The following is a 25,379-nucleotide window of genomic DNA, read 5'->3' as shown; positions in this document are numbered from 1 at the left end:
GCCACCTGCCACATGTTGAACAACATCTGTATTTCATCATATGTCATAAACACAATGTTACTTTGTGTTTTCATGTCACATGTCCTTTTATTTAATATGTACTTTATCACTTTTTAGACATCTTTTTAAAGGGGAACATTTACTGCAGTGCATGTATTGTTACAGCATTAAACAGGCGTATTTCATTTTCTGTTCTGCTGTAGAGCCCACCCATGATCCCAGCGATGGGCTTCTAGGTTCATGTAAACGTTATAGAACTGAACTTTAAAGCTTGTTTACATTAGCGGTAGCTGCGTGGAGGGCCAGTGAAAAACGAGAAAGTTGTGTTTTTAATCACTGAATCAATCAAAGCTAGAAATGAGTATAATCTATCCCCTTTAAGATATTCAGAAATACGCTTTGTTTAAAAAGCTTAAAAACATTTGATTTCCTGAAAAAGTAAAAAAAAAGGCCACTAAATTATTTTATTTATCAGCTTGTAAAGAAAAACAAGTGGAAAAAAATATTTAAGGTTAAACTTATTGTTGTAAATGACTGATGCTGATGTTGGACTTGGGGTTTTTGTTCATATTAGCACACATTGCTTGATATCAGAGAAAAAGCATGAATGTGTTGCATTAGATTTTAAAAGCTTGCATCGGAAGAGATCTGTGTTTGTTCTTTTGTCAGACTTTTGGCTTTTAAAACTTTCTGTTGAAGACAGACTCGCACTTCATCACTGCCAAAGATCTCTGAATGTTTTCTAAGGAACACTCATGTCTGTCGCTTTCTGAAAATGTGATTTTTGGACCAGTACAGTAAATGTTTACCAGGACTGTTACATTAGTCAGTCTAGCTACATGTGAGGATATCAAGCTGCTCTACAAGCTAAAGGATTATTGCTACTTTCAACACAAATGTAATCGGTGTTCACTGCTGGAAATCCACAGGTTCAGACTCTGCGTTGTGTCGTTCATTTGAACATGAGCAGGTGTAGCTGCAGTTTATTCTAAACATGTGGGTTTCTTTTTTCACTTTCTGAAATAATATCTGAGTAACTTTGTTGTTTTAGTCCTGATTGACAAAATGGTGCTTTGTAGGGAAAAGTCAGCCTTACAGATGGATGTAGCGCACACATACACAAAGATGTTGAGACAGTATGTTAATTTAAGTGACAACCTGGTAAAACCACCAAGATAAACTTTTTATTTCAATGTAGAAATGTATATAGCAAATTTAAAAAGTTGTGATCAAATGAACTGCTTGTTTGTGGGATTATCTCCTTTTGATAGTTGAAAATGAGAAATTAGCACGAAGCGTTTTGTTTTTGTAAAGCTGTGGGATGAAAAGGAACTGGCAACGTTCTCATTACAACAGGTGGAGCAAAGCCGGCGACCTGACAGTCATCCTCTTTATTTGAACTAAGTATGTGATGTGTGTTGACACGAGCTTTTTTAAATTGTTGTTCTTTTGTTGTTATTGTTATTTTTTTTCTTTCCAGTGGTTGATTCTGTAAATAAATTAAATGTAGGAATGCTGTTGTATATCAAGTGCCTTCAGTTTCAGAAGGTCTGAGAACAAAATGTTAAAGTCATTCCAGCTTGTTTATAGTTTTTAAACACAGTTTATGATGGCTGAACAGTGTATGTTGTCTAGGTTTGTGTATAGTAGTTTTTTTTTCAGAGTGTAACGTGCAGTTTGAGATGTGTTGCCACTTTTAATAAAAAGCTTCATCTGGAATCTTTTGTGTTATTTATTTATATTGTTAACGTTTTGTCAAACTTTTGTGCATTTTAGTTTATACGTGGAAAGTTAAAGGATCTAGTTAGAGAAAAGTTCTTTATATGAAGAACAAAGCGGATGTATGAGGACAATTTCCTCTTTCAGAGTTGGAAATGAACATATACGGATAGCTATACAGAGCTCGGGTAATTACAGCTGCACACTCATGTTTTACATCTAACTGATGATTGACTTGCACATATTTACTATAAAATCCAGTTTTTCTGGCCTTTACATGGAAGCATTAGGTGCTTGTATCACTTGCGTAAGAGCACAGAGCCACGGGCCGGTGTACAGAATACTTCTGCTCTCATATTCGCAACCAAAACAAACTTCCATAACCTGCTGTGTCCTGCTGCACATCATCACTATAATCTTCCTGGGAAAACTGAAGCATGGTAAGACTTGGGCCAACTTGCATATCTGGTTTCAATGTGAAACTTTGTTTTCTTACCAGTGTCGGTACAAGCTGGTATCTGGATCTGTCTTTCTCCAAAAGACCAGGGGCAGATTTCAGTTTGCCTTGTTGTGTCTTGAAGGCTGTGCTCAGATTTGCAGATCCCTCACAGGTGGCCTGAAACATGAACCTCAAGGTTATCCAGACCTGCGCCGAGGCAGCTGACCTGTTGTAGCTTTTCTCTCAAAACAATTTTGCTCTGTAAATACAGCGATGTTACGTATGTTATAGTTAAACTGTGATATCTTTAAGTCCTTGAACAACTGCAGATCCCCTGAAGGGCTTTGCAGAGTATGGGAATGGAAACACACTGCTCTTACTAGAAAGTGATTCAAACCAGGATGAGATATCAGACTGGGATAATAAGCATTGAACCAGTAGATCTCCACATTCAGACTGTTTTCCTACTGAAGAGCAAATCAATTAGTGCATCTAATCTAACCTTTATCTTTAATATACAGCACAGCTACAATCTGATGAGTTAATGGAATGAATGTGACATTTCACTGGTAGTATCTTCATCCCACAGTTTGTTCACAGAAGCGGTGCGGACGTCACATTAAATGGACGTAGCTGCAGCTGAATTAAGTGTTTGCATGTCGGTGGGGAGCAGTCTTACTCTCATATCAGGCTATCATGTTTCACTGCCTACTTTCTCATATCACAGCTTTATTCATATATTTTTAAATTTATTGTAACTTAAAGTTTCTTGTAATATTCTTTTCATTTTCATTCAGTGTTACAAAAGCTCATAAATCATGGCTCCAGAGCAGAATGTGTTGAAGGAAAGTGGAAGTAATTGCAGGACACTGTAAGCCACTGTCTGCATGTGCGTGCTTACATGGAGGAGTGCTCACAGGTGTCCCCTTAGAAATAATTGTGCGCCAAGGGAGTTCAGTTGTCTTGGATGCAGTCTCACTTCAGTCAGTCGGAGAGGCAGAGAGGACAACACCTGACAGACAGAACGCCGATGTCCTCGCTCTGAAATCAGGTAAACACAACTGATCTATTTGTACAGTTTTCCCCTCTAAGTGTGTAGAATCACTGTGAATCAAGGAGCTTGTTTGAGGAATAATTAACCTTTTTGGGGGGGGGGGGGGGGGGGGGGGGGTTTGGAGCAGGTGAGATTTGTTGCACTAGGAAAGCGGCGAGTCTTATGAGAAAACTAAATCACAAATGTTTCCAGAGAAACGTGTGTTTTTTAAAGGTCATGAAGAAGCAGACATTTGGTAACTGAAAATAAGTGAAGCACAGATGAATAAATCATGAGTAATTTTTGAATAGATGTGCTTTTATTCCCATTTTATTTCAGTGGATGATTCTCATGGCGGGCCTGGCAGCTTTGTGTCTGCTGCTGATGCTCCCACTGAGCATCTCTCAGAGCACTCTGCAGTCTAAGCAGGAGGTCAGTGCCCATCAGGCCCCAGCAGCACCTCATCCTCATGATATACAAGACCTTCTCAAGAAAGAGGAAAGCACACATTTAAACACAAAACGGACATGTGAGTGTTGTTTTATGAACCAAAATTAATGTTTAGTAAAGCTGCGACCATTTGGATCTGTTTTACACGTTGTTCATATCAGACAGTGTTTCCCCATAAAGACTGGGTGTTGCCGTGGGCAACTATAGCACTGCAGGTTTGCTCAAACTGAATTTGAGCTTCCATGCGTCTTCTTTTTCAACTCTCTTTCTCTGATGGTTCTTATTGTATGTTGTGCCTGTACAGATGTCCACGTAGACAAAGATAACGCCAAAATAGGTCTGTTCGTCGCTGCATCCGCTGGGACCTTCACTCTGATGGCTGCAGTGTACTGCATCTACAGCAAGTTCTACACCAAACACCAGTACCTGCACACTCAGCTTAACAACGACCCAGGTAGCGCTTAAATGTTACTGACTTACAGCCTGTTTAAAGATTGCACTTCTTTAAAGATACTAAAAGTGCTCGTTTACATACTGCTTCTGCAGGAAATGCTCATTTTCATTTACTGCTGAAATTCATATAAAAACATTGCAAAGGCAGGATTTTTGTGTCTGTTAATGAAAGAGCAAGAAGGATCACTGAGAATGCATGAACATGACTAAACATATTTCATTTTTTGCTGTTAAACTCAACTTTTGAAGTTGAATTTCCTGACATCTCTCTGCAGATGTAACCTCAGACTGCATGGACCCCGCCCCTGTGTTTTTCCACACCTCGGCCGCCTCCAGTTCTATGGATGTAAAAAAAGCTTGTTATGGCTCACTTTCAGACACACCATCTATCATTTCTGTTCCCCCAAGTCTGTCTCCTCTTCCTTCTGCCATGCCCTTCCCTCCGCTCTTCCTTTCCTCTCCCTCTCTGAGAACCATATCAGCTCAGGATCTGGAGAAGAGCTGCATATGATTTAGATGTTTGGTTAGTGATGCATGGCTTCTAAAGAATAAGTAGTTGTTCATTGTTAAATGTGTTCTCCAGCGTCCTTGTATTCATATTGCACTACTTTAGAAAACTTAACTACATTTCTGCTGTAATATCATTGTCATTTGCAACTGTTAAATCTGTCACTTATTGCTGTCGGCTCCTCTGTCTTAACCAGCACAGCTGCTCTCAAGATTTGCTTCTACATCACAACCACACATATAAACTGTATTCATTTGTGCTCAATGGCTGTCAAATGTCAGGATAAACTGGAACTTTGAATACCATCAACCCAAATAAAATACCCAGAGTTGAAAGAAATGTCTGATGTATGTGTAGTAACAGGATGGGAGAATCTTGCTCAGCGATATCCATCAGTCATTTTTACAGAAGATCACATTTTGTGAAACTCTTTTTTTTTTTTTTTTTTTTAATTTTTAAGAAGTCATGCTTTACATGCTTCTACTGTCTATATGTTTTTTGTCAGGTGAAAACAGTGTTTATGTTTACTTTTAATTCTGTCAACAATATGAGATTAATTTGCATGTTCATTTTATACATAAAGGATGCCATAAATATTAACCCTGCAAAGAGCAGACGTGTGGGCTATTTGTGAAAGAAAACAATAAATCCGAGCTCTTCTGATGTAGAGCCTCTAGAGTAAAGCCAAAATTATCAGGTTGTGTAATGAAAAAAAAAGTTTTAACCCCTTCAAGCCTCTTATTGAGAATGTGTGACAGACTATTTCAACTATTTCTTCATTTATTCGTTCATTCATTTACTTTTAGTTATTCAGTTGTTTAGTTTTTTTTAAATATTTATTTATAATTGATTAATAATTAATTTATAATTACTGACTAGTTTGATATTTGATTCCAGCAACTTTCTTTTTTACTTTTTAAAAAAAAACTTTATATATATATATATATATATATATATATATATATATATATATATATATATATATATATATATATATATATATATATACATACACATATATATACATATATATATATATATATATATATACATACATTTTTAGGGTGTATCAGCCTGAGACTTTCCTCTGCTGGAGTGACGCACTGGACGCAAAGAAAATCCCTTAATCAACGCACAACAAAGTAGAGCCGCAAAATCTGGAACCTGGACCTTTCAGTTCAAGCAGTTTTCTTTTATTATCTTAATTTACCTCCTTTAAAGCTATTTTTAATAATACACGGCCGACAAGTTGACTCTTAAAAGCTCCTTTTGAAGGAATCCGAGAATCACCACTCAAGCCCACTTTCACCTCCGTGTCCGGTGGGTACTTCGCCAGTTTTGCCTCACAAATTCCCGATAGCTCTGTTAATATGGTTAGTTTGAATGTGTTTACTCTCACTCCATTCAAGGCTTGTGTGCTCCAAAAATAGCCGTTGCTTGAACAGTCGGTGCTTAAAAAGCCGGGCTGCGTGGAAGGAAGTGACATGCTATCTTCCACTCACTACACACACTTGGAGAGATTAGTGCGCAGGCAGCAGTAATCTGTTTTCAGGACCATGGCCAGAGACACCGTTTGACCATGATTCTTGTCGAAAGTTGCTCACAGGACGTTTTGAACCCGCACGGACACAAAAGACTGTAAAATAAGTTCATTTGGACCACAGATATTCTGTCAACTGGGACTGAAAATGTTTGCTCGGTTTATTACAGGAAGTTGAAGTAAAAAAAAAAAAAAAAAATCTTAGTACACCCATCTCAGGACAGCAGGTGGGTTAATGTTGCTGATGAAATAGTGAAATCAGTTTTTATGTGAGAGAGAAGGACGAAGTAGAGGAGAAGGCTGTGCGCTCAGACAGGGGCGCACAAACACACCACATTGTTCCGGTCCTGGAGGCGCGAGGATGGAGATCCGGCCGGACAGGTTTAAGGCTGTGGCAGCCAAGACTCTCGGGAAAATATACGGGTATGTACATTTTCTGTTGGATTAAAAGGCATCCAGTAAATAGCTTTCTGCTGCTTTTTGATGTTAAAAAGAGAAAGTTTATTTTTGGCAACAGATCAGAGAAAGAAAAACAATCTTCTGGAATATGAAACTACTTCATTATCGTGAGAAGATAAGAGCAGAGGAGAAGATCAAGGTGTCCAAGTGCCTGGATAATCTGACACATCTGTCTCTATCACATAAGAAAGGGAAACTCTCTGGTTTTTTCTGCCATATTGAAGGCATATGACCAGGTTTCTAAGTGCCCAAAATCTTTGAAACCTAAAAATAATATCTGAGTTCTTTTCCTGGGTGAAGTGCTACGTGAAATGATCCTCGTTTGCTTCCTGAGGAAGGAGAATTTACTTTAATTTTAGACTCAAACTGTTCTTTCAGTGTCAGATGAAGCGTTGGATCAATAACTGGATCAATTTCGTCCAAGCTTTTCTGATGTGCTGTGGCATGATCACATTACAGAAGCCGTGTGACAGTTATTTGGAGTTTTATAACTGAAGAGATAAACTGTAATAGTCGACTCAATACAGACTGGAAAATGTTTAATATTGTGTTTTGTTTTTCACTTTCCAAAGAATAAGAATGTTTTTAGTGTGAAGCAGGCCTGAAAAGGCTTGTCACACCTGCCATTTCACCTGCACAGTAACCTTGAAAAGACTGAAATTAACTTCGGAGGATTCTCTATAAATACCTTTTAATGTAAGAAAAATCATCTTGTACTTCCGCTTTCAGTTAGTTAAAATAAACTAATTTAGTCTGATTAATCAGTCACTGAAACAGTGAACAAAAGACACTCTTTTCAAAGATTGTCCCAGATTGCAGACTTTTGGGAAAACTTTAGTTATGAAATTTGCAGCACACTACAGACATTCTGGGAGTGTTTAAAGCCGGGAGAATGTCCAGTGATCTGAAAGCAGGAGGTATTGATGGACTCCCCTTTCTCTCTCTCGGGATTTGATGCTGCGTCTAAACACTTAAATCCTCTCCAGAAATAGCCTCTCCTCTTCCAAGCTGTCGGCCTGAGTAAATCCCCGCAGGCCGTACACCTGGGCCACCTCTCCTCCGCCTAAGCAGGAGCTCGTCATCGTGTCCCTCCCCACCACTGCCGCCCCCGCCACAGGGCATCTAACTACTAGGATTAGGCCATTCGACCTACGCCAGAAAAGCCACCAGCGGCCTGTAAGCTGTCATTTCCGCTGAGCGCACGTGCTTGCATGTGCTCTTTTTGCTGCTGTGCGTAACGCGCACCGGCCAGTTCAGCGGTCCTGTGAGCCGCACGCAATGTTCCAAATGGGTGCAAAAGGAAGACTGGCGGCAGGCTGGTTGCCCAAACTGGAAATTTCTCAGTTTTTCTGCTCTGACTCCCTGAGATTTTCCAAAGAAAAGCAGTCTCTGATCCAGATGTCTTGATTTTGATAACCTGGAAAAGACACTGCTTGATTTCAATAACACAAATTGATAGGCTCCATTTAACCGTTTATTGAATGTCAAACAGTTTGTGCATGACTTGCTTGTAGGCATCTAATCTAACCACTTTTTACCTGAATGAACAGCTCTGACTTTTCATTTGGAATTAAATTTACTCAGTTTATGCCATTAGCAGCATGACAACAGATTGTTATTGGAAAAAGACCACCTTGTTATATTTGATACAAATCCTCTCAAGTGACTTTTTCAATTCACAAAACTTGCGGATTTTATGCTTTACGATTTAACTGTGTTAAAGTTAATGTGGCTGGACTTGGATCTGAATCCTGGTGTCCTTTCAGCCTTTAAAACAATCTGCAGTAGTTATTTGACTCTCTCTTATCCAATCAATGATTCCAAGCTGCTAAACCAACCCTGAAGCACTACGCTGAACTGCTCTGACATTTGTCCTTGACGTATGATTCAAGAAATTTCTGTTTGTGGAGAGAAAACCAGGTGTATTCCCTGAACAGAGCAAGTAATGTTTGTTCAATTCTCTAGAGCCTCCCCCTCAAAAAGGTGCTTGTTTCCAGATGAGCTACACTGTTCTGCAGAATTGCTTTGCAGGCTGTTACCACAGGGTGTGGCAAGTGAGAGAAGGTCAGGTAGCTTTCAAGGATTACAACGGATTTCCCTCCACACAGGGTTAGTCATGAAAAGTCACTGCAACAGATTTAGTGTGTGCGAACAAATATTTAGCAGAAAATTCCACATGGACGTGGTCTGGACACCCGGTTGGATACTGGTGTTGAAAAAGGAATAAATCTTGTGAATTGTACGTGAGGCTGCACATGAGTCGAGGGAGCGGCTGGTATGAAACGACAAAGTAAAGATGAAGGGGAGACAGGAGAGATGAAGAGAGGTCTGCACAGACAAAAATAGTCCAAGGGAGCCAGAGATAGTCTATTAATAATTTAACAGAGAAAATCATTAATACTTGATTACTGTTGAAGATGGTTTGAAACCAATATAAGCACGCTTCGAGTCACTAAAAGAACGGTTGTGTAGCTATTATTTCCCAGTCTCCTTACTGCTAGAAGTTTAATATAAATGCCATCAAAGGTTTGTTTGCAGGAACATGTCTCATAAAGCAACTAACTGAAACATGATGTTATAAAGATTTGCATATATATTTATTTGTGACTTAACAGGGTGATAAAAGCTTCAAGTTTACTCTATTGGCAAACAGAATAGCTGTGGTTCAGATATAAATGCATTGTTACACAAAACAAAGTCATATTGATATTGATAACTCAAACATCACACACCTTTTTGTCTTTTTAGTAAACACAAAAATAGATGTCGTGATTTAGAACTAGGAGAGGATTTCTTTGCTTCATGTCTCCTTTGTTTCTATAATTTCTGGCATCTAATCAGTTACAATTAGCTTTAGAAATGACACATATTAAATCAATGGAAACGGTCAAGTCTCTTTATGTCAAATATTAGACAAGAATAAATATCTTTTTCTCAAAAATGTTAAGATCAAGATTGTTTCTGCAAACATAATGTGTACTGGCTTTGTGTACCCTTAAAAGTCCATTATCTATGGACATTATTATACTATTATCTGCACTGGCTAGACACTCACATAGACCTGTAGTCTATCTGTCAAAACATCAGATAGTTATAGTTTGTGACAAGAAATCAAGAATCAAGAAGATCACCTTTAACAATAAATCAAAACAATACCTAAAAGGTGTTTTTGCCGTTTTCTTCTTGTTTTTAAATGGCTATTATGCTGTATGTTTTCCCACACAGGAGCTGCTGTTTGACATGAATGATTTCTGTTCATCTGATATCTTAGAGAAATCTATGTAACATGCAGTATCTATAAATCACATTTACCAGATCAATACTGAAATATCTTTTACATGTACATTTTGCATAGAAGTCAAGGTAGCTACAAAAAGTGACTGTTCTCCATCAGCTGGATATGCAGTTTGCCAATCTGATCTAAGAATTCAGCATTGCACACATCATGATTAAAACATGACTGCTGTGCTTAGATACATATTTGATGCTTGTTAGACAGAAGGCTGACAGAGGTCACGGTTTCCCAGGGCTTCTCACCACGCAGCAAAGACAGGCTTCTGCAGTTGCTATTGTCTTTTACACAGTCTTATTCGTTGTTGGCTAAATCTGTCAGGAGATGAAAGTCTGAAAAAAAACCCCACAATGTATTAATAGCTGAGAAGACAGGATATGTCAAAGTCTTTTCAAGCAAAGCCCAGTGGAGGGTGACTAACAGACACCTGTACTGACTGCTACTTGTTAAGGTGCTGGTCTTACCAGTCAAATTCACAGCAAGAGAATGTCTGAACATCTCGATCGGAGCCCTTATATCAAGCAGACCTGTCAGCCAACAAGCCCTTTGTAACAGGATCTTATTTCACTGCAACAGCAAGCGTTTGGAAAGCTTAAGCTCACTGGCTGAGTCCTCTGAAAAAAAATCATTAGCAGATAGTGCAAGTCAAAGATGAAACTATACATTTTCCATTTAGATATGAAGCTATTTCCTATTCAGCAGAAAGAAAAACTGCATTCAGATGGGAGAGGTCATCCTTTGTAGTTTATGCTGAAAGCAATTTTTCTAAGGTTTGATTTTCACTGTGATTGTAGACCTGAATGTCATGCCAAAGCACCATATATCAGATTCTTCTTGCTCCGCCAACCTCTACTAATATAATAAGGAACAATGAGAAAAACGTATGTGTAAACATACAATCAAAGCTGTAGAAGCTTCTAATCAGTGTTAACCATGGCTACTTCTTCAGTTAGTTGTGTTTTCTATCCATCATGCATGCATGACAGCCTCCTCTGCAGGGAGGAGAGCTGAAACACAGCAGAGAGGCAAAAGCTGCTTAAAAGGCAGCTAAAATGAATTATTTGCTAGGTTTTAGAATTAGGTTAAAGCAAAGCCAAATGAACATGGAAACCATTTCATTGCATTGTTATTCATTTTACAAGAACTGAGTCAAATGTGTGGAACAAAATACCCATGTCATCAGTAATGACCTTAGAGTAACAAATGCTGCAAACAGACATGATCAAAGTAAAGATATCTGTAAATAAAACACAGTAAATGTACTTAAAGCCAAACACAGGATGCCAGTGTAAACCTTTCATAGCAGCAGTCAAATACAGATGGGGAGGGGGAAATTATCTGGGTTGGTTTAGAAGCAACAAGACCTAAACACAGTGAATATGAATTCCTCTTGGTAACAACAGGACTGTAAAATCTGCAACAAAATGACTGAAAAAGAAAAGAATCAAAGTGTTGCAGTGGCCTGGTCAGAAACCAGATTTTAACCCAAACAACAATGTAAAGAGTGGACCACAATTCCTCTATGATGTTGTAAATACCTGATAACGTCATACGGAAAACAATAACTACAAGTCGCTGCTTTTAAAGCTTGTCCTAAAAGTTACTAAAGAAATTGTCTGAAACATGCTTCAGTTCAATTTTGTTTATCCGACAGGGTCATTCAGATCGATAGTCCACAGTTCAAACACTGCTTCTGTATTTTGACTTGATTTTTGTTAAATAAATAATAACAAAGATGCCATGTGGTTATTAATCCCATGAGGAATTTGCAAAATAATATGACATAAAGGATGTATTGTATTGATGTTTTCACATGACTGTATCTGTGGGGACTAGAAAAGAGACTAAATGCAATTGTTTCTCCTTCACAGAGCGCTTGAGAAGAAACAAGAAAATGGTGAGACCATTGAGTTGTCAGCGGAAGGCCGGCCGGAGCTGGTGCAGGAAAAGGAGATGCCAGTGGTGGACTGCACATGTTTCGGCCTCCCCAGGCGCTATATAATTGCCATCCTCTCTGGTATTGGTTTCTGCATCTCCTTTGGTATCAGATGTAACTTAGGTGTGGCCGTTGTCAGCATGGTGAACAGCCACACCATCTACAGAGACAACAAGGAGTACATAGAGGTGAGTGACATCTTACAGCTGATGATTCAGTCCCATCTGGAGTCCCAGTAAGCTGTAATTCACACTATCGAGATCCTGAAAGCTGCCGAACTGAGTGAAGTCTTTTATGTGTCTTGTTGCCATGTCAGTAATAAAGCTAAAAGTCAAATAAAGTATTCAATATGATCACAAGACTTACAAAGAAAAAAAAAAAAAAAAAAAAAGAAGTAGAGAAGGAGAAGTACTATTGGTTGTACAGTAGGTGTCAGCGTTGGGCCACATCTTGTGTTCAGATCCTTCACCATATCTGCTTCCTAATATACCAACGGCCAACTGTTTAAACTGTTTATTCTGTGAGATATCATCTTACATTGTGCAATGTAATCATTTTTGCAAAAAGGTGTGAATTCATCATGTTAAGTTACTGTCCCACAGAAAGCACAGTTTGACTGGGATCCAGAAACAGTGGGAATGATCCATGGCTCGTTCTTCTGGGGATACATAGTTACCCAAATCCCTGGAGGGTTTATCTGCCAAAAATTTGCAGCAAACAGGTTGGTTTGTCTTCAAAACTTAACATTATAGCAATGAATAAACTGTAGCGTTTTGCAAATCTCACCTTTTTGCATTTTTCTTCCAGAGTGTTTGGCTTTGCTATTGTGGCCACGTCTTGCCTAAACATGCTCATCCCTTCAGCAGCACGGATGCACTTCGGTTGTGTTATCATTGTGAGGATATGTCAAGGACTTGTGGAGGTGATTTGCTGTCCTGTTTTTTTGCAGAATTTTGATTTAAAAACTGTATTTCAGCCATATTTGCATTCATCTTGGTTTCAATTACCCTGTCTTGCAGGGGGTTTCATACCCAGCCTGTCACGGCATTTGGGCAAAATGGGCCCCCCCTCTTGAAAGAAGTCGACTGGCCACAACAGCTTTTTGTGGTGAATACGAATTCACTGCATCCATTACTCACTGTCTTAAACAGTAGAAGTTTATTAACTCTGACTTTATAATTATATGGCATATTTGCATCCATAACCTCCTTTTTTTTATCTCTGGTTTTAGGTTCTTATGCAGGTGCCGTGATTGCCATGCCTTTAGCTGGAATTCTAGTCCAGTACTCAGGATGGTCATCTGTCTTCTACGTCTATGGTTAGAAACCTTTTTCTTAGATGCAGACTGAAACATTGACTCAGAGATTATTTTAAAATACCAAAACAAGAGTTCAGAACATAGTGAACTGTCTGCACAGTAAGGCGTTACACTGCAGTCCTACAGTTATATAGGCCAACATCAAACTGATAGTGGTGCAAATACAGTGGCAAAAACGAAGCTGACACATCCTGAAACTGCAAGGACAGGGAGGAAAACTAACCAGCACTATAAATAAAACCCATTTTTTACATACTTGAATGCTTGCAAACCTTTTAGAATTTTCAATAATACTGCATAAATATGGTTTAAATCCTAACTTTTAGTATTAGTTTGAGATATTAAAAAAAATGAGATAAAAAGAGGCATAACATGACTCACATCCTTTTCTAAAATGTGTCTATTTTATTAATATGTATTTTATTCATCCAAGCTGGGAAGCTGGTCTCTGTATTTTACTCATCTCTATGAAGTAGAGTCTGCTGTACGATGTTTCAGTGTCTGCTGAGCAGTCGGGCGCTTCACAGCCTTGCTCAGTGGTTCCCCTTTTATGTCAGATCAAGGAATTAAACCTGGGTTTTCCAGACCCTCATCCACCTCTGTAACCAGTACGAAACCACTCTTTTCTAGAAAATGTGTAATCAAGCATCATAAATTTGACTCATAGTTTAATTTAAATTTAATTTAAAGATTATATTTCAGGTCATATTTAACTGAAACACTGCTGTGTGCACTCAGCATTTGCCACAACTCAGCTTGTTTCTTCTTATAGTTATAGTTTTTTTATTTGGTCATTTATTCTTGTTTTTTTGTTTGTTTTTTTTACATATATCTTTCACAGGAAGTTTTGGAGTCATGTGGTACTGCTTTTGGATCTTGGTGTCATATGAGAGTCCAGCAGCCCACCCCACCATCACTGAGGAGGAGAGGACATACATTGAGGAAAGCATTGGCAGCTCATCGCAGCAGGCCGTTACGGTTAGTACAGGTAGCAAATGACTCAGATCTAGGGTCATTCAGCTTCTGAATCATGTCACATCAGCTTGCAATTACTGGAAAGTGCATGTGATCAGTGTTGAGGAATGCTATTGTTTGACCTTTTTATTTTTATCAAAAGAGGATAGTCAGACACAGATAACAGTTTGCAACAATGAAAGTAACACAGACTGACACAGAAACTCTACCATACGTCCCTGTCTCTGCTGCATGCTTGTTTAAAATAAAAACCTTGAATAATGAATTGATCTTCGAGCAAACAACTGAAAGGTGTCAGAAGTTCAAAACAAAATGACTAAAATTAGCTGCATATATTCGTCTTATAGAAGTTCAACACACCCTGGAGGGCCTTCTTCACCTCCATGCCAGTCTATGCCATCATTGTGGCTAATTTCTGCAGAAGCTGGACTTTCTACCTGCTCCTCATCAGTCAGCCTGCATACTTTGAGGAAGTGTTCGGATTTGAAATTAGCAAGGTAATAAAAACCACAGGTAGGTGAAGTGTACTGTACAAGGAAGGTCATTTCCACATGTGCAATAACAAGCACTGCTGTCATTGTTAGCATTTTGTTAGCATTGTTAATGGTGGTGATGGACTTTCCCAGAAGGTCTAACAGGAAATATTTAGAATTGTTTTCTCTCTCTCGTACGTCTAGGTTGGCATCGTGTCTGCACTTCCCCATCTAGTCATGACGATCATTGTGCCCATCGGTGGCCAACTGGCTGACTATTTACGCTCCAACCACATCATGACCACAACCAATGTCAGGAAACTTATGAACTGTGGAGGTAAGATGTGAAATAAGTTCACTGGAAAGCCAGCTTACACATGCAGATATTTATACATGATGTTTTTTAAAGCCTTAGTTGGCACATGTAAAATTAGATTTTATTCATATGAAAAATTTTTTCATTGCTAATCAAAGATGTGATAATGTAGGTTTTTTCTTAGATTTCTCCCTCCAAAGATACGTTTTTTCCTCAACCTTTGCCAAATCAAGGAGGGTTTCTTTTATATATTGCGGGTATAGTCATTGTAGTGTAGTTTCACATGAACACAATTGGTTTTTTTTGCACTCTTCTGTTATACTGCTTACTCATGCAATCTAAATAACGGCATCAGCAGCATGTAATCTGTGGTGTGAAAATGTTCTTACAAGTCAAATGATGACACAGTGCAAAGCAGAAGCTCTGCATCTATCTGCTATTTCCAGCTACAGAAACAAACTGATAGCAAAGCCCACAGTGTGTATATTGGATCATCTTGAAATGAATAACCTCATCTTATAAAGAACTGTTGTCACCTGCATTCAATAAAAACACTTAGCAGAACAAAAACTGCATTTAAACTTAACATGTTAAACTTATTTGTATGTTTGTGTGCTCTCTTCCACTCCAGGCTTTGGGATGGAGGCTACTCTGCTGCTGGTGGTTGGCTTCTCGCATACAAAAGGTGTTGCAATCTCATTCCTGGTCCTGGCTGTGGGTTTCTCTGGTTTTGCCATTTCAGGTGAGATACATTGTATTCCTAAATATAGATTTGAATAATAGATCTGGAAGATTCAGAGATTTTCTTTTAGGATTTAGAAGCTAATCCTGTTTATCTTTCTTCATTAGGTTTCAATGTCAACCATCTGGACATTGCACCACGATATGCCAGCATCCTCATGGGTATCTCCAATGGTGTGGGCACCCTGTCTGGTATGGTGTGCCCTCTTATAGTTGGTGCCATGACAAAGCATAAGGTGAGAGCTGAATCTGATTATCATCTGAGTTTTCTTATTCTCACAAATGTCTCCATAAATTTGTACAGTAAATGTAATATTGTATAGTGAATCTACATTAATGTGGACAGATAGATTATCTGAAAATGCATTTTATCTTTATGACCATGTTTGGTCTGGAAATCAGTCTTAAATTATTTCAGACGACAGCAGATGTGTGACATCCTCTGAGTTTATTTTACATTATTGCAGTGACTTCAGCTTAGAGGTTTGACTTGAATGTTTATTTATAAAACAGTTTCCATGCAACTCTGTGATATGTTGTGAATACAGAATATGGAAGCATGTTATTCATATTTACTTGTGTTTTATATGTCATCTCTCCTTGACAGACACGGGAAGAGTGGCAGGGTGTGTTTCTCATTGCTTCACTTGTTCATTATGGAGGGGTTATTTTCTATGGTGTGTATATTTTTCTTCTCTCGTACCTAGCAACAACATGTTTTGCAGAAGTCTGTGTGATGATCTCAATGCAATAGCTTCAGAGAAACGCTTCCTTATGGAATCATGTGATTGATCATTTGATTGAGTCTGTGTGTTTGGGCTGCAGGTATCTTTGCCTCTGGAGAGAAACAACCCTGGGCCGAGCCGGAGGACCTCAGTGACGAGAAGTGTGGTATCCTGGATGAGGACGAGCTTGCAAATGAGACAGAGGAGTTGTATCGCACAAGTGGTGGAGGGGGTTACGGAGCCATGAACCAGGCGTCAGATCCCAACGGAGGAGGTGGAGCAGGAGGTGGAGGAGGAGGCTGGGTCTCAGACTGGGACAAAACTGAGGAGTATGTCCAACCAGCTGGAGCCAACAATTATCTTTATGGGGGGGAGGGTGAACGAGAGTTAACATAGAACCTGCAGGTCCATTGCACACAGCCTTGTAGTGAGGCATAAACAGTCCACCAGCCTGATGGCACTTTGAAAGCATGGATTGAATCAGGAGTGTGAGATGGGACATTTCTCAGCAGACCTGACTGCAATAACACAACTGAACTGATTTCAAAGAGACTGCACAGTGGAACCGAAGACTTTAGTAAATGTAAAATGTATGTGTGTGTGTGATTGCAGTTGTGTATCTTGAATGTTTTAGGAACAGCCAGCCCTTCTGTCATTTTTGTTGGAGAAAGGCTGTGCTTTAGCCCTGACGTGACTTTCATTGATGTTTAATGATTGTAGACGTTTCTATATTAACTGACTAGACTTGGTATTAATTTGTATGCCTCTTGTTTGTATCTGAATCAGTAAAGACAGTAAATTCTTATCACACTCACATTAGGTGAATTGCGAGTTGGTTTTCAGACGTGGAGTTTCTGCAACCTGCAGAAAAGTGAGCACCTCAAACAGAAAAGTTCTCCTAAACACAGTGTTCATTTTTGTCCTTAATCTGCACACATTTAAGAAAAAGCATTGTGCCAATACAACAAAATATTTTGTTCTGTAGTATTGGTTTACTTGTTCACAGAGGAAGTAATGAACACCTGCAAATATTACTGTATGCAGCTTTGTAGATGGAAAATAAAAACTAAGCACTTGACCTTTGGCCTGTCTGCCTGCTGGCAAAGTGAGGATTAAAAATGCCTCATATAGAACTTGAAGAAATGTCAATATATAGAAAATTATGAGCATCTTTATGATTTAGTGTCTTAGTTTTGGGACTTTTTGCCCATCAAGCCTCTTTGAGAGATTTTTCTTCAAAATCTAACATGGATTTTGTTCCACATGCTTTAGGTGCAACAATAAGCTACTTAGTTGTTGTCCTGCAGTTGTTCATCAGCTTGTGTCACCACTATGACTCTGCTGCAGAGAAAAAGCACAAAAAGCATCAAACTGAGGCTGTGGTGAAGCACTCTGTTAAAGGTTGACCTTCATAACTGCTTGCTTTATCATTAATAACACAAGAAAAAATAAAATTAGAAAGTTCATGAGCTACAATACAACAATGACACGGCCCTGTACACAGTCAATGTTAAGTTTGTTCGTAGGTGTTGAAATGTATATTACTCTCAGGATGAGGGATTAGAATGAAAATAATCTCGCTGTTTTAGGTCGCGGGATGGTAATGTTTCACTAAATTGAGTTCACTGATAGAATAAATTTTAAATGTCTGAATTTTTACTGTTTCTGTTATTTTTAATTGATTTATTGTTAACTGTTTTGATTGTACACTAAAACTGTATAAAAAATCAAGTATACGTGGAATACTGTATAATAAAACCTAGAGGTGTGAGTTTGTGTGCATTATTTGTAGATGTTGTAGGTCATACTGATATGCTGGCAGCAATGCTTAAAAGCTTGATTTTAAATGAGTTTATTGTCGACAGATTACCACAGCAGGAGCATCTGTTTCCTTCCTCAATTGTTTTATGTTCTAGCGCTCTTGAAGTAGGGCTTCAAATGCTCTTATGGTGTTTCATGTTACCCCTAATGCACCTCTCCAGACAGCATATTGATTACTGACTTAAAGTACAAGGACAAAGGAAATAAAGTAGAAAATTGGAAATTGATAACATCAAAATAATGTGCTCTCTAGTTTTTCTAGTCAGTAAGCAGCACTCAGAGATTCACATTCACTGCTCTTTGCTGGTGTCCACGCAATTAATGGCATCATCCTGTGTCAATCTGCAAGCGAAGAAAAAGAAAGGGAAATGAAAGAAACTCAGTCAATGCTCTGCTTTGGTATTGCAACACTACACCCTGTGCAACATTTCACACCGTGTGCATTTTGTTGCAAGATGGGGGAAGGAGAGTGTGCAGCTAGAACAAACAACTGGCGATATGGGTCAACTATGGCATCCTTTGCTGTTAATTTCTACTGCAATTTTCATTCTTTCAAGACTGTTGTAAACATATAAATTAAAAAATATATATATATAATATAATATAATATAACATAACATAACATAACATAACATAACATAACATAACATAACATAACATAACATTGTCATTTGTGTGTTTGTGTTTGAGTATTTTGGACAATAAAATTAATCTTCATTCTGGATTCCTGGCTCCTGTCCTGCATTTGGGTCCATACCACCACCCCAGCTTGACAAACATAAGATCTTTATTAATCCTGTGGGATTTTATTTTGTTTATCTATGACAGAAGAAATATCTCTAAAAATTGTAAGAAAACAAAAATACAAAAACATAAAAAATAAAAATACAAGTCAATGAAAGCATTTGCAAGAAAATATCAAACTGAAATATAAAAGTTGGTATTTAATATAAGATATTCTGTAAATGAAAAAGTAGAGAGTAAACTCTACATATATTATATATATGTATATATATATATATATATATATATATATATATATATATATATATATATATATATATATATATATAGTAGCAACAATAAAAATAATAATATAGGCCGTTCCAACAACACTCAAGTGACTAAGGTGCTTAAAAAAGATTAAACATCATTAAAACTAATCACACTGAAGGAATTACACTAAAACTACAGAAGTATGAATGAGTCATGAAAAAAAACATTAAAGAGTAGAAACAAACAGAATATCTGTATTCTGGAGAGATCTTTATTCCACATCATACCCTAATGATGCAAAGCCAAATATACAACCATGTAAGATCTTCAGGAAGTGGCATCTGTTGGTGATGTGTCTGATGTTTAATGTACACAGTGGGGAAAAACAGAGCACAACACTCTGATGAGCCTCTGTGTTGAAGACCACCACCTTGTGGTCTTCAGCCACGTGGTCTATTGGTGACAAAGTAGAAATGTTAACTTGTGAAGATCCCTCATTAGCAGTTTAAGTGATTAGAAACAGTTGCAGCAACTGTAACACTTAGCAATAAGGTTCACAAAACTTGGTCTTCTGACGAGGATTAAAGGGGGGGGGGAGGGGACTCTACTGCACCAGTTTCATAATCCCTGTATTGGCTTTCAGTGCATGTCAAGACTTTAACTAACAACGACTTGTTGATTTAAGTTTTTTTTTTTTTTAGTAGTTTTTAAATTCCTTAATTGTCTTGAGTCTTCTTTTTTATCTGACTTTCTTTTAAATTATGAACCTTTGCAGACCCTGAGGCCTCTGGTTCTGCCTTTTCAGCTGTTCCCAAAGTCAGAACCAGAACTACTGGCGAAGTTTCATTATAAAACACTACGGCCCTCCACCATGGAACAGCCTGCAGGAGATCCTCACAGCTGCAGAAGCTGTTCAAGTTTCTAAATAGAGGCTGAAAATCAATTATCTTTGCTTATTGTTATTTTTATTTTATTTTAGTCAGTTTTATCTTATTTAATTATCATTGTATAGATTAATTTCTCAATTTAAAATGTATATATATATTATACCATATTATATTGTATTATATATTTATATCATATTTTATTTAGTTTTTTTTATTGTTTTGTTTTACCCAAGTACATAGTTTCTGAAAACTTCTTTACTTTTGTTATGCTCCCATAATATATTGTCTTACAAACTGAAAAGAGGGGATGGCATGTACACTACCTGTTATAAGTTGGGACACACTTTCCTGTTCCATTTAATGGAAATGTGTGTCCAAACTTTTGACTTGTAGTGTATGTTGTAGGTAGTGGAGGATGATTCAGAACTTAATGTTTGAAATTGTTATACTCACTTTTAAAGGTGAATAAGACTGTACTCCAAATAAAAGCAGAAAAAAATACAGATCTGATAAAAACAAATTTATTTCAGCATGTAGAATATTAAAAAAGTTCAGCGCCTCCTTCTTTCAAGTGCATACTATGAGCATATAAACAATTTGACATCTATCAAAAAGTGCTTTAAAGTTGAATACAAAAAGGAATATTTCAGAAAACAATATAAAAATAGCTTACATATGCTTACAGTTTAACAGAAAGCTCCATTTTAATGCTAAAATATACCAATATTTAAAAGAAACATATTATAATATTAAAATAAATCAGCTAATCTTCCAAAGCAATGACTTACAAACCCTGTTTAACATGGCAGCAAGTGGAATTTCTTTAGTTTAAGTACGTATCATGCTGTGATATAAATAATGTGTATAACACGCTGGCAGTAGAAAAATATTATACTTACAGATAACCATTATTATTTGTTAGCTTTAAACCTCAAAATAAAAGAAAAGTGTGAAATAGCCCCTGTATACCCTGAATGTACTGTACAGTATCTGCTGCTTTGTTTTTGTCTGCTTTTGTCAGAAAATGCACATTTTTCTGTTTTGGTAACCTACATTTTTTCCTGTGGAGTTACCACAATGAATAGAAGCAACAAATGTGAACGTTTCCCTGCCAATAATAAGTCTAAAAAAAAATCTTCTGTTAAGTTTTTAAATACACAAATCTCTTTGCTTTTCTTCACAGTGTCAGAGGGAGACTTTATTCATGGAAAACACCCATGTTTGTCTTATCAGCGGATTTGAGTTTCAAAGACATCATCAGGGTGCGAATTTGGTGTAAATTAAATCTCATCATAAAAACAACTGAGACTTCATTTTATCTTTATGGCAGAGTCTCCTCTGTCTTTGCTTCCAGCGTGTTATTTGTCTATCTCTGGTTGTCCTACAGCACCCTTATTTTCCAGGGTCTGATATTCTCCCTCATCTGTTCCCTCCTTCATAGCTGACTTGTCCAGGGTCTGATATTCACTTCTGACTTTGTTTCCAGAGTCTCATATTCTGCCCCTTCCATTCTTTCTTTCTTAAGTGCTTCGTAGCCCCCATTTCCCCCCTCTGCACCTGTAGCCTCTAGAGTGTCATACACCCCTTCTTTCATTTCTTTTTTATTCAGTGCTTCATATTCACCACCTTTCTCCTGTCCACCTGATGCTCCGGGATTAAGTGTATCATATTCTGCTTCTCTCTCACGTGGGTGCAGAGTGTCATATTTATCATCACCTTGTAACCTCAGTGCCACATCCTCATAAATTTGTCCTGATAAAACCAAAGAGAGACGATGATAAGAAGCAGAAGCCAAAAGAATACAGCAAACAAATAAAATATGTGATAGTTACTCACCTCTGGCACTGTTCATCTTGCGCAAGAAAACAAGCAAGACTATTGCCCCTATGGCTAATATGACTAATATGATCAGTATAATCCAAACAATCATCAAACTTGATTGATCTAAAACAAAGAACAATGAAAGCATTAAGTAGGTATGACTGGCAGTAATTGTGATAAAATGTAATGCCTACTAGAGTCACATAATATGAAGCAAAATTGACTTTCCTCAAAAAGTGACCAAAAAAAAAAAAAGAAAAAAAGAAAGGAAAAAAAAGAAAACAATAAAAGCTATACAAGATGATGAACCCACAGCCCTGCTGCCCCTCAGTTTCTGAGAAAAGATACGCTCTAAACCCAGCCTCCTTAATAAATGCCATATTGACTATTTGTAACTCAAATGAAAACTCAATGGCAGTCATACAAAAGTTTAAAGAGACAGATACTCACAATCCAAAGATTTGCTGGGCAAAGTCTTCATATGATCTGAAATGCCTCTGCAATAATAAGTACCATCGCTCCACAATGGTTTGGAACCCTGATTCATCCACAACTTGCCGGTTCTCTTGTAATACCGATAAGTCATATCACTGGGACATGATGGACAAGAGCACTTCCCATCTGCAAGGAGCACTGCTTGAACAGGACTCACTGACATGGACAAAATAGGAAACAGCAATAATTAGAGTTGGGATCGCTCATGCCATAAACCAGCACTCCAACACAGTCAGAGATGGATTGTTTAGTATCAGTACCTTGGAAAGGCACTTCTTGTGTATCAGAAATCCACCGTTGGGTCTCAACAGTCTGGTCCTTGTACCTGTAACTGGCTTCACACCTATAATTTCCTGCCATAGATTTTTCCATATTGTCAATATTATAATCAGATCCAGAAACTGTGGTAAGGACTGTGTTCTCTCTGTAGAAAACAGCCCTGATAACCGTGTCTGCGCCCCAGACAAGGCACCTCAGAGTCAAGCTGCGTCCAGCTACTGCAGGCAGGGGATACATTTCCAGAGCTCCTCTGCTCTCTGAAAGAAGAGTGTAACTGTATCAACTTTATTCTAAAATGATAAATACAATTTCTGAAGCCAGAACAGTATTAACTTTTTTTAAATGTGGAATTTGTCAAAAAGATGAAAATTGAACCAGAAAATTAAGGTGTTGGGCGAAGGAATGTGAAAATCAAATGAAAAAGTAAGATTTAAAAAAAAAACAAAAAAACATGAACTTCAATAATTACTGAAATGATAGTAACACAGTGGCCCTACCTGAGGTCCTAATGGTGATCTGGTTACTTCTGCGTCTTTGATCCTTATCAGTACACCAGAAAATGGTCTCAGCGACAGACAGTTCTCTTGGTTGAAAGGAAAACCTCACTTCGTTGTCCTGCAGCCTCAACAAAATCATATTTGTTCGATTTTCCCTGAAGACCCAGCACCTCCATCCTTTCAGGCCATCGTCATTTTCAATGTTCAGGATAACTGAGCAGCCTTTTTCTATCACTGGTTGGCCTGTCTCAATGATGAGTGTGGCAATTGGAAGATATTCTGTGTGGTAAATTAGAAATTCAGATGGAAGATTAGTAAATTTTCCTTTACATTTTTGGGAGTTTGTACTAATCAAGTGGTATATTTACCAAAAACAGTGATGTCGACATTTTTACTCTTTCCACTGTTAATTTCACAGGAATAAGAGCCAGAGTCATCAGGTGCAGCAGCTGCTATCCTCAGAGTTTTATTTGTCGGGTTTAGTAATGTGTCATTCAAATACCATTTCACCTTATCTTCATTTGATTTGGTGTCACATTTAAAATAAAGTAGGTCCCCAATGAAGATCTGCTTCAAAGGGGGTGACATGGACACTAAAAAGACAGATGGAAATGGAAAGAAATACATTCATCATCAAAACAGTTTAGTTATTGTTTCAATCTAACAAGGATAAATGGATGTACCATTGTATGTGTTCATTTCTATAACTACAAAACAAATGTGGGTTGAAACAAGTAAAAGTGCTGATTACCTGTTGGTTCCTGACATCTTACCAGAAGCACAAAGGCTGTAACAGAATTTAGAAAAAATTAGATTACATTTCAAATTCTACTTTTTACAATTTATCTATTGAAATTCGGTCAGTGCTTTATTTTTTTTTCCCCACAGCAACCGTTTGGTGGAAAATTTTATTTTAAAAAAAATTTATGAGCATTTTCTACACTAGCTTCCTTTCTGTCTGATGAAACCATCTGAGCACGTTAGGGAAAAAGCAGAAACGAATGAAAGCTAACATCAACTCCTTTTACCATTTCACATTGCTCCGAGCATTAGTACTGCTTTTTAAGCATGATTTGTCTAGATCAGTGGAAATACATTTTCATGATTCAATCCTTGCTGCTTGTGTGTAGTTGTGCCTTAAATGGTAATGCTTCAAATTTGCATATTACAAAAATAAGTTTTATATACATATATATATATATATATATATATATATATATATATATATATATATATATATATATATATATATATATATATATATATATATATATATATATATATATATATATATATATATATATATTTCCAACATTTATCCATACAAGCGGTGACCAGCTCCGGTCCACGTAGACACGGTCCTGCAAGCGTTAGGACTTTCCCTGCTGCAACACACCTGACTCAAATCCACAGCGAATGAGCTGACCTGTGCAGACTCTGATGTCAAACTCTGCACAGGTCTCCCAATTAATGTCAGGTGTGTTGCAGCAGGGAAACTCCTGGCATTTGCAGGACTCCTGCCACTCCTGGTCTATGCACAAAAACAGGAAAACCATTCATTACAGCGAGTCAAGTTTAATCTAAGAAACAGCACAAGCATGTTAAACTGAGCGTTTGATAAGCTGCCTCAGAAGCTGTGGTCGTTCATTCAAGAGCTCATCGATATAGAAACTTTATTCAACAGCATTTCGTGTGTGACGTTGTATTAATGAAAGCAGAACCTAGAAAATGAATTAAAATGAAAACAAAATCTTATTAGTTCTCAACTTGTAAACACCCAGCAGACTAATTAATGTTTCACTGGATCCTCCCTACCTGACAAGAGCAGCAAATGTTTTCCACCTCCCATCCCCCAGAGACGGACCAGAGGGCAGAGCTGCTCTCACATCAGCTGCAGCAACCAGGAGTGACCAGACAAGAAGTGGCTGTGTCTGATATTCAGATGTATAGAGGAAGTTGAGCTAGGGTGATTGGGGGTGGGGAGGGTTGGAGCAATCACAAAAGACCTACAACACAGAACTACATCAGCTACTTCACAGACTTTCTTTCTTAGTTTTATAAAAGCACACAAGTACTTCTGTTCTTATGGAGGATTACTCATCTTTTTCTATCAACATTAACAAAAGTCACCAGGCTTAAATCTAACCACAGAATGTATCATCCTGAGAAATGACATGATTCATACTGTAGTGTTCACAAAGGAACA

General features: G+C 37.7%; 1 protein-coding gene and 1 long non-coding RNA gene across 2 annotated transcripts; one reads left to right on the top strand and one right to left on the bottom strand.

Moving 5' to 3' along the window:
• Nucleotides 1–6,503: 6,503 nt before the first annotated feature.
• Nucleotides 6,504–16,773, top strand: LOC306771769 (vesicular glutamate transporter 1-like; the record flags this gene model as incomplete). The annotated part of the gene is made up of 13 exons (XM_079261085.1): nucleotides 6,504–6,565; nucleotides 11,765–12,017; nucleotides 12,432–12,550; nucleotides 12,637–12,751; nucleotides 12,849–12,936; nucleotides 13,061–13,147; nucleotides 13,989–14,125; nucleotides 14,470–14,619; nucleotides 14,800–14,932; nucleotides 15,543–15,653; nucleotides 15,761–15,888; nucleotides 16,260–16,329; nucleotides 16,478–16,773. 13 exons carry the CDS (start codon nucleotides 6,504–6,506, stop codon nucleotides 16,771–16,773), a joined length of 1,749 nt encoding a protein of 582 aa, XP_079117211.1.
• A 6,774-nt stretch (nucleotides 16,774–23,547) lies between these two features.
• On the bottom strand, nucleotides 23,548–25,068 carry LOC306771328. Its single transcript, XR_013771760.1, has 3 exons — nucleotides 24,989–25,068; nucleotides 23,925–23,960; nucleotides 23,548–23,766 (listed from the first exon to the last, which is right to left on the bottom strand). It is a non-coding gene; the product is annotated as an uncharacterized lncRNA (long non-coding RNA).
• Between the last annotated feature and the right edge of the window lie 311 nt (nucleotides 25,069–25,379).

The sequence above is a fragment of the Telmatherina bonti genome, assembly GCF_933228915.1.
Source record: "Telmatherina bonti genome assembly, chromosome: 21".
NCBI lineage: Eukaryota > Metazoa > Chordata > Actinopteri > Atheriniformes > Telmatherinidae > Telmatherina > Telmatherina bonti.
The sequence above is the reverse complement of the archived record's forward strand: the minus strand, read 5'-3'. Positions and strand labels throughout refer to the sequence as shown.